Below are 10036 nucleotides of genomic sequence, written 5' to 3'. Positions count from 1 at the left end.
CTCTTCATGAGAGTTTCGTTGTTAAGAGCAAACCAAAGTAAAATTCATAATTATGGACAAAAACTTCACACTTTGACCTCACCTTAACATTTGCCTGGCAGTAACTTATAATAATATAAACAATCAACAAGGAATTTTAGACAGAGCATTGGATAACAGCAGGAAGCAATTCTATACGGCTCCAGCGGTGAGAGGGACAAATATTAATGAATGAGAAACAGTAAAAAATGTGTTTAGTTTAAAGCAAAGATGTCTAATGCCGTTAAATCCCGGTAATGTTGGAACATTCCTTAAGCAAAAACCCACAAGGGTTAATGCCCGGTTCTCACATTAAAATGACAATTAAAAGAGGAGATTAAAAGGCTGTGAAAAAGCATTAAAAAACCTACATGTAATGGTATGGTGTGTGAGCTTCTGGATTTGACTGTGGTATATGTAATGGGTTACCTTGTGTTTCATCATCTGAAGCCTCTTAATCTGGGGAGTTCAAGTTTAAGAAAGAGAAATATATATAAAGTTTTTCTGACCGAACCAGAAAACTTGTTCTGTACAAATAATAATTTTTCAAAACAAAAATTATAAGCGCTACAAAATCTGAGGATCTTTTCTCTATTTACTTCTGCAGTGTCTCCCACAAATAATATTAGCGTGCGGTGCTAGTTGTAGTCCCTGCGGGAACTATGAAGATAATAAACATATTTAACGAATCTAGGCAACAAAGTATTACTCTGTTCAGGCATTAATCAACACAACGAACAACACAAATTGTCGTTCTACATAAAATTTTGATAAAGTAACTGATTGTCTTTCAATTCCCTGAATCGACAAGGGATTCAAATACAGTTCTACAACGTTTACCATTATACAAAATGCAAAAAATTGTCTGTAGATTGATGAACTAATCGTATTTACCCACCCTTTAAATCAAAAAACCAATAAATAGACATTATAAATACAAGAGCTTAAGAAACCCCCCATTGATGCTCGCTTAAGGTCTGTGTACCCATTATCCACACGCCCATCTTAATTCCCTCCATTTCACAGTTGCGACCTCTCGCTCCCTTTAAAATTATTCAGTGATAAGAGAATTTTGGCTTCCTCAGAAGCTCTCGGAAGATTAAACAGCGTGTTAACAAATTCCAGAGCACCATCGAATCCTTTCTGCCGGGAAACTATTAAGGTTTTCATTTCAGGAGCGTTTTTAAGAAGATAGGCAAGCAGAGGCATAGAGTCATCAAGTGAGGTGACATTAAGATGAACTCGCTCTAAATTTTCCAGCAATGGAGCAGGCCCTGAAATGTCCTGCACTACACCCTAACACCAGACGAACATTATCGGTACAGCAGAAAACTCAGCTGTGAATATCAGTCAGTCTTTTAGAAACGCAATTTCGTTCATAAAAATCTCAATCAGTGTTAATAGTTATGGCAAATATTAGATGGAAATATCCTGCAAATGGCTCATAGCTCAACATTGTACAAAAGCATGTCTTAAGATGATACGAAGGAAATTTCTCATACCTTGTGTTGAAAATCAATGATTTAAGAAGAAATATAAAATTTGCAATAAAGTGTACTATTATTAGAAGATCAACTTACCCATGTAAGTGACCTAGCGTTGTCGATCCAAAGCTGCTCTAAATCTGGAAAATTGTGTAGTAAGCTCACATTGCTCTCGAAAATTCCACATAAAAAAGCCATTTTCATCAGTGATTTCAGGGTTGTAAACGGCTCGAGTCGTGAAACTGTTGTCGACAAATCTGAACAATCTGGTAATTCAAATTCCATCTTTTCCACATGATACATGACTCTTAACTTAAGAATCTCCAATCCTGGACATCTTGCTGTTATCGACTTGATTTCATGAGATGACGATGGAAAATCAAGTTCGAGAATACAAAGACTGGAGGAGCATATTTTTACTCTCTCAAGTCCATGGCAATTTCGAACGACTAAAATTTCCAGAACTGGACATAATTGCAACATGAGCTTGAAAGTTGTGTCATTCAGCTTAACGTTGTGAAAATTGAGTGATGTGAGGCAGGCGAAACCAGCAAAGGAACCAGGCATATTTTCGAAATCAAAATTTATAAGAAACAAATCCCTGAGGTTCCGGCAAGAAAAAACAGAAGTCGGAACCTCAACGTCTACAAGAAATTGAATAAAAATATCTCTCACATCTTTTAGGGCAGCATAGTGAATCCACTCATCAATTTTTGCATTTGAAACGACGGTGCTGATTCCTCCGTAAAAGTGGAAAGCCTCCAGGGGTGCAGAATGCAACTTAAGAATACCATCAATTATGTTATGGATTTTAAGTAGGCGGGTTGATGAATTAAACATATCATCTGAAAAACATAGCTTGGGTAAGAACCTCCAAAGCAATTTCCATCTCTTAGAAAGCACGGAACAACGAATCGCCTGATCCAAAGAAACTTTATTAAGTATGAGGCACAGTAAGGAATCTGGTAAATCGTTTAATCCCTTTCTACTTCGAGCCATTGCCTTAAGTGCAGTAAGCAATGTCAGCTTGAGTCGTGACAATGAGAACGAAGGGTTTTTTTTTCCTGTGATTTTATTTCTGCATCAAAGGAAAAGCATTAATTATGATATATGAATGAATGCCATCATTCATTAGTGTTCATAAATGTTATCTGGGTAAAGTCTGAAAAGTTTAGCTTGCGTTTGAGAAGCGCAACAATTAAGACTCAAGTTACAACCTGGTTTCAACTGACGGCAGGTCGCATCATACGATTTAAAATGACAATTGCTGCGCCTATCCAAATCATCCAGATTTGTCGATCGCTCTAAATCACATCTGTTGGAAGTAATCCCAACTACATTGGCTGCATTGTGCACTCCATATCCTCCGTATACTGGAGAAAATCTCACTGCATAAAGACATAATCAAAGCAGATCTTCATTGAATTTGAATGGATTTTTCTGTAGTTCCTCAACCTGTTTTCTATCACATCAACAATCTTCTCAAGCTCAAAAGCATTATTTTTTCGCCAAAGGCCTCTATTTATTTGAGGTTCACAACCTGAACAGATCAATCAATGGTGCATACTCTTTCACATCAACAATCTTCTCAAGCTCAAAAGCATTATTTTGTCCGCTGCGTGGCCATTGCCCTGGAGAAGCCGTGCACCCCTTTAAAAGGCCCTAAAACTTTTGCAGGTAAGTACAGTCCGTGCATTGGAAGACAGCCCCGGGAAAATAGTACACAGGAAAAACGGTGCCGCGAAAAACGTTGCTTAATAAATTTTATTTAATATTTTATATATTTTATCTAATATATTGTAACTATATTTTTAGTATAATTTTCATATATTTTACTTAGATTATATTTTTGTATTTGTAATATATTTTATTTATATTATATTTTTTTATTTTAAAAATATATTTAATTTAATAATTTATTTAATAAATTATATCTATTTTTATTAACTTAATAATTCAAAAAATAATTGATATCAATTTGAATAATATTTTATTAATCTTTAGATCAAATTTGTATGTGTTAGATATAAATTTAATTGTACATTTTAATTTAGTTATATTCTTTTTATTTTTTATTTTTTATTTTTTATATTTTTTTTATATTATATTTTTTATTTTTTAATATATATTTTATTTTTATTTTTTTTAAAAGGGTAAAAACTTTATTGAAAATCAGAAACAAGAATTACAAAAAGACCCAAAGCCCCTAGGCCCCAGGAAAGAAACACCGAACCAGCCCCATATCATCCAACTTCATTGCCATCCATGTCCTCAGTAAAAATCTTCTGCAAGTCCTGACAGTAATCCCCGGAGAGATGCTCCCGACCTTCAACTTTCCAATCCCTGCCATGTTCCGAGGCCCACTTGGCCAAACAATCAGCTGCTCTATTCCATTCACGAGGGATGTGGACGAAAGCCACTTGCTCCATTAAAGAGCTACTTTGTAGAATCTGCTAAACAATCCCTGCCAACTGCCACTAAATCCCACTCACCTTCTGCTCAGTCAATAGGTTAACAACAATTTATGAGTCTGATTCACAAATCACCTTCCTTCGACCCAGCTCCCAAGCACGCTCAAGGGCATAAAGAATCGCAAATCCCTCCATAAAATTGTTCGACTGCCACCCTGTGTGCACCGAAAAGAGGAAAACAACCTCCCCCTTGCTATTCCTACCTACACACCCAACTCCAACAGGGCCTGGGTTACCCCTAGATGAAGCATCAGTGTTAATCTTGATAAACTCATCCTGAGAGGGTATCCACCTTCCCACCCTTTGCACCTTCTTCATGGCCCGTCTACCTCTCCTGACACAAACTGAGGCCAGAGACAACTCCTGCAGACCAAGCCTACTCACAATATCAGCCTCCTCTCTACCCAAAGGAAAATTCACCTCATATTTTGCTTCCACAGTCTCCTGGATCATTGCAATGATCCTAGTCCAAACTTGCTGAACAAACAATCTGACCTCGCGAAAGATCCTCCTATTCCTCTCGAGCCAGATCTGCCACATAATGAAGATGGGCCTTATATACCAAACATTCTATAGGAAGGACTGGATAGGAGGTCTACCCAAACTGCTCCAAAACTCCACCAAAGAATCCGCATGGATACAAGGATGCTTCCACACCCCCACCAGTAATGTCAAATAAGCAGAGAGAAGGGGCATCTGAAGAACAGGTGTGAGGAATCTTCTTTCCCATTACCACACAAAACACAGATAGAGGGCCCCAAAAATCCTCGCTTGCGGATATTGTCCCAGGTCAGACATCTATTCAAAGCCAGTGTCCAAGCAAAGCAATTACACTTCGGCCAAGACACATTACTCCAAACCTGCTTCCACTAGATCACCTCTCTTCCCTCCAATCTTCGGTACAACAGTTCCCAGTATCCACTAGCCACGGTGAACACGCCCTTAGGATTAGGAGACCAAGCTAGCCCATCCCTACCCTTTAGGGAGCTACAGTGTCTACTTGCCAAAATGCCCTATAGCTCAGCACACTCTTCCTCCATCCCAACAACTGGCCACTCAATAGGAGTCTTCCACCTCTCCAAATCTAGTCGTCCGCACCTATAAACAACCTTGAAGTCACTCACCCTTGACCATCCAGCCTCCAAAAACCTTTGGCATAGGTTCCCAAGGTTAGGGAATTGATCGAGAATGGGAGGATATCCATCCCAAGAGTCATTCCAGAAAAGGACCTCTTCCCCCCTCCTGCAAATCCAAAAGAGTCCTGCCTTAATGAGAGAAGCCCCCTTCTTGAGAGTATACCAGATTGAAGAGCCCTTTCCCTCGAGCGAATATCTGGGGATTTCCTCCATCGGGACCCTCTACATATATTTATTGGCCAAAATCCTGGCCCAACTCTGATCCTGCTCAACACACCACCTCCAATACAATTTAGCCGCCAGAGCCTCCCCAAAAAGAACAGATTGTCTTCAACCAAGCCCCCCCGATTGCTTCGAGCTACAAACCAAGTCCAAATTGACCAGGCTCCATTTTGAAGACGAGAGATTGCCTGCCCATAAGAATTACCTAGCTTGAGAATCGAGACCCTTCAAGAACCACTTAGGAGCCACATGAAGCATACAACGATAGATAGGAAGGGCCTGAACCACCGACTGAATCAATTGAACCCTCCCAGCAAAGGATAGTCATCTATGAGTCCAAAGCTCAACCTTCGTGCGGAATTTATCTAGGATACCCTACCAAGACTCCCTAGGAGGGTTACCAGGAGAGATAGGAATACCCAAATAAATCAAGGGCAGGGAGCCAACTTGGAATCTCAAGATAAGAGCAATCCTCCTTTGAATAGTTTCAGGAGTGTTGAAAAAGAGGATAGAAAATTTGTCCTCGTTAATCAGCTGGCCCGATGCCGCAAGATAAACATCCAAGACCATACGCAGATTATTAGCTTCTCTGATCCGAGCAAGCCCCATCAGAGCCGTGTCATCCACAAACTACAAATGGGACTACGGCTACAAGTCATTACCCCATCTCCAACCCTGAATAATACCCAGGCCCACATTATGCTTAATCAACCTCCCCAAACCCTCAGCCAGAAGAATGAATAAATAAGGGGAGAGGGGATCCCCCTGACGGAGACCCCTAGACACACCAAATAGCTCAGTATGATCTCCATTGATAAGCACTGAGAAGGAAGTAGTCGTAACACAACTCATAACCCACTGAATCCACTCATTAGCAAAACCAAACGCCTTGAGGATCTTCTGGAGGAAGGACCACCGACCTCTGTCGTACGCCTTAGCCATATCCAGCTTGATAAACATAGCTTTCTCCTTGGAAGTTGCCATAAAGTGAATGGTCTCCGTAGCAATGACCACCCCATCCAAAATTTGATGCCCTTCCACAAACCCACTCTGCTCCTCAGAGATAACATTCCCCAAGCACTTCTTCAATCTACTTAGAGATGATCTTATAAATCACATTGCAGAGAGAGATGGGGTAGAATTGGCCTAACCGATTAACCCCCTCACATTTGGGGATAAGAGCAATGAAAGTTCCATTCAATGCTCTAAGCATTTGCTTATTCCTTTGGGATTCCTGCACAACCTCCAGTAAATCTAGCTTGATAATATCCCAGAATTCTTGAAAGAATTCAACTAGGAAGCCATCCGGTTCGGGGACCTTTCCTTTTTTCATGTGAAAGACAATCCTCTCAAGTTCTTCCAACAAAATAGGACACAACAACTACTCATTCATCTCCCCCGAGACAAGAGAAGGAATGCAAGAGAGAGCTTGGTTCTCCTCCCCTGTTTCCCCCTGGGCGTCCTCCCTGAAGAGGGACCGGAAAAACTGAGACGCCTCCCTAGATATCTCCTACAAGGATGAGCACTGCTCACCTCTATCACTAACCAGAATAGGGAGGGAATTTCCATGCCTTCTAGCTTTCACTGAGTTGAAGAAGAAAGCAGTGTTCTTGTCCCCCTCCTTCAGCCAATCAATACAAGCTCTCTACTTCCAGTAAATTTCTTCCCTAAGCTCCCATTCCTCAACCACCTTCACAACCCTGTCTTACTCCTTGAGCAAGTCCTCAAACAAACCTTGCTCTCTAATTATGCTGGTGATCCCATTCAGCACCACTTGAGCAGCTTTTTTGGCATGAAAAATGTTCCCGAAACCCTGATGATTCCACTGTTTGAGCTGAAACTTAACAAATTGCAGTTGCTTGGCAAAAGAGTACATGGCAGTGCCAAAGGCCGGCCACCCTTTCCTCCACCACTCCGCTACAAGAGCCTGCAAAGTAGGATCCTGAAGCCACATAAGTTGGAATTTGAATGAAGGTGAGTGAGCAACCCGAGCCGAAGAAGAAACCAGCCTGATAGGCCAGTGATCCGACCCTCTCCAATCAAGAATCTCCGAGCTGGTGGACCACCCCCCACCAATCCAAAAACTAGAAACCAGAAAACGATCCAACCTTTCTGTAATCCAATACTCTCCCACCCTCCTATTGTTCCAGGTGAACAAACCATTACCAACCTTAATGTCAACTAGCTGCAACAAGGAAATATTATCCTGAAAAAGGAAAGAAGAAGGTTCCAACTGCATCACCCCCCCCCTTCTTTTCACTTAGTTCAAGGATGACATTGAAGTCTCCTGCCATAATCCAAGGATAAAAAGGGGCCAACCTTTGCATACAGGAAATGTGAAACCATAAGTTTTCCTTACCCTGAAGATCAGTGGGGGCATAGATGTTAGAAAACAAAATGAATTCCCCAATCTCAAGACTAGAGAGCACCCCAGATAATGACGATTGGGAGGCAACCCACTAGACAGGGCGAAACCGTAAGGGGTTCCAAAGACAGGCCACCCCTCCAGAAGAACCAACTGCCCCAACACACTGACACTCTCCTTGAGTCCACAACTTTGGCACCAGGCCCATCATATTCTCCACTGTAAGTTTAGTTTCTTGCAAAAATATGACATTTGTCGAATGATTCCTAACCAAATCTCGAACAACTTTTTGTCTAGGGCCACTGTTCAAGCCCCTCACATTCTATGAAAGCACAATCATTTTGGAGGATTGGAAAAGTGAGAATTCAAAGTCTTTACTGACCCTGACTCAACCAAATTCGCCCCCATCAATTTGATCTTGTCCAAATCCTTCTTTTTACCAACCTTTGAGCCCTTATCTGATGCACTTTTCTTAATATCTTTCTGATGCAAACCCAGATGAGCGCAAGACTTATTTATTTTGACCCCAGCCGGTTCCAATTTAAAAGCTATTGGAGAGCCCTCCCCCTCAACCAAATTCACCTCAGACCCAAGAGTGAGTCCCAATTGAATCCCTACTGGTTGATCCATCTCCATCTGTTAGCTTCTAACCACTAGCAGGGCTTAGATAGGGTACTCATTTACTCTATCCGGAGCCCCCCCTGACGCACCTTGATCCAAAGGGGTTAGCCCCGGATTAACTTCCTGATGGCAAAGGTCATCCAAGGCTTCAAATCTGTTGAAGGTGTCCTCCTCCTGTCTCTCCTGCAGTGGCCTCTTTTGTCCTCGATTCCTGTTCTTTGTCTTAACTGGGATAAAACCATCAGTACCCCCAACCTCGACAGACATAGCACCTTTCACTGTATCAGCCCTACCTTGGCTCGGTTCCGACTGCTAAGGTTGGTGCACCACCGGTTTATATCTAGGGCACTTATGCTGTAAATGACCATACTCATGACACACCCGACAGCGAAAAGGTAAAGTCTAATAATCTAACTACTGAACCCAAGAATAAGATCTTGCGCACATATCTATAGCATCTGGCAAGGGTTTACTAAGATCAATTTCAACACAGATACACACAAAGGTCATTACCTTTCTCCCAGGGTTTGCATAGAGGATCCCACAGGCTTCCCAAGCAGAGCGACAAGCATCCGGAGCACATCTTCCCGGCAGCATTCCACAGGAAAACGAGGTAAATGAACTCACACAGGGACCCTATTTGGGAGCCCCTCCGAAGGGTTGAACCCCGCATGCCAAGGTTTGATAAACAACCCCACCTGGTTGTAGAAATACAGACCACCTTCAAAGATCCTATTGCGATCCTCCATGCAGTTGAAGGTAACCATGAAGTAGTTGTTTTCCAGCAACATAATCTCCATTTTCCCCTCCGGGGCCCAAGTCCTTTGCGCCCACTTTTCCAAAAACTGCAACGAAACCCTCATTCCCAAAAACTTGCAATAAAGAGAGTGTTTTGAAAAATATTCGATGTCCTCCGTTATCATCTCAGGATGAATAACCAGCTTTGGCCTCTCATTGCATCTCTCCAAGCAACCATTAATTTTCAAAATGCAAGAGCTACCCGCACTACTAGATCCCACGTCTGAGGAGAAAAGGCTATTATTGAACGTCTTCATGCTTTGTGATAGGGATTTTGATCCCACCGCAACATGAAAATCCAAAGCTGGCTGCTCCTTCGAAGCTTCCATGCCAATACTCATCATAAAACCCGAGGACGAAACCCTAAACCCCAAAGGGGCCCGAGAGAAAAAGAAAACCCCTTAAACTCCCCCCTTCCCGGGATGGAGGACCACCTGTGGCCCCTAACCCCACTAGAAATCTCTGCCTGCTAAGAATGGCGGCCAAGTCGTGCAGCCTGCACCCGCACGCTGACCACCGCCTGACTCCCCACCGCCCATCGCTACTCCCCACACTACCCAGCCCCCCCGCACTGCGTAGCCTTCACCACACACCCTAAACTCCCTGCAGAAACCCCTAATCACGAGCTAGGGCCTCAGTGCCCTAGCTCGGCCCTCTGCAACATTCGCCCACACGACATCCTCCCAGTCCCTCCCAAAAATCTATCTCACATTTTCTTGAAATCCATTTTTTAATATATTTTATTTATATTATATTTTTAAAAAATTTTAATATATTTTATTTATATTAATTTTTTAACTTTCAAATGAATATTAATTTATTATCTTATTTATATTTTTCGTAAACTTTATTTAATATTTAACTCAATATATTTTAATTATATTTAATATTTTGTTCTTCACTATATTAGACTTAACCAAA

At 41.7% G+C, this 10036-nt stretch overlaps 1 protein-coding gene across 1 annotated transcript; it reads right to left on the bottom strand.

Moving 5' to 3' along the window:
* Positions 1-1038: 1038 nt before the first annotated feature.
* Positions 1039-9654, bottom strand: LOC131057675 (FBD-associated F-box protein At2g26860-like). Its single transcript, XM_059218808.1, has 4 exons — positions 9618-9654; positions 2752-2890; positions 1599-2580; positions 1039-1314 (listed from the first exon to the last, which is right to left on the bottom strand). The coding sequence occupies exons 1-4, from the start codon at positions 9652-9654 to the stop codon at positions 1039-1041; spliced, it is 1434 nt and encodes a 477-aa protein (XP_059074791.1).
* Positions 9655-10036: the final 382 nt, after the last annotated feature.

This window comes from Cryptomeria japonica, chromosome 4 (genome assembly GCF_030272615.1).
Source record: "Cryptomeria japonica chromosome 4, Sugi_1.0, whole genome shotgun sequence".
Classification (NCBI taxonomy): Eukaryota; Viridiplantae; Streptophyta; class Pinopsida; order Cupressales; family Cupressaceae; genus Cryptomeria; species Cryptomeria japonica.
The sequence above is the reverse complement of the archived record's forward strand: the minus strand, read 5'-3'. Positions and strand labels throughout refer to the sequence as shown.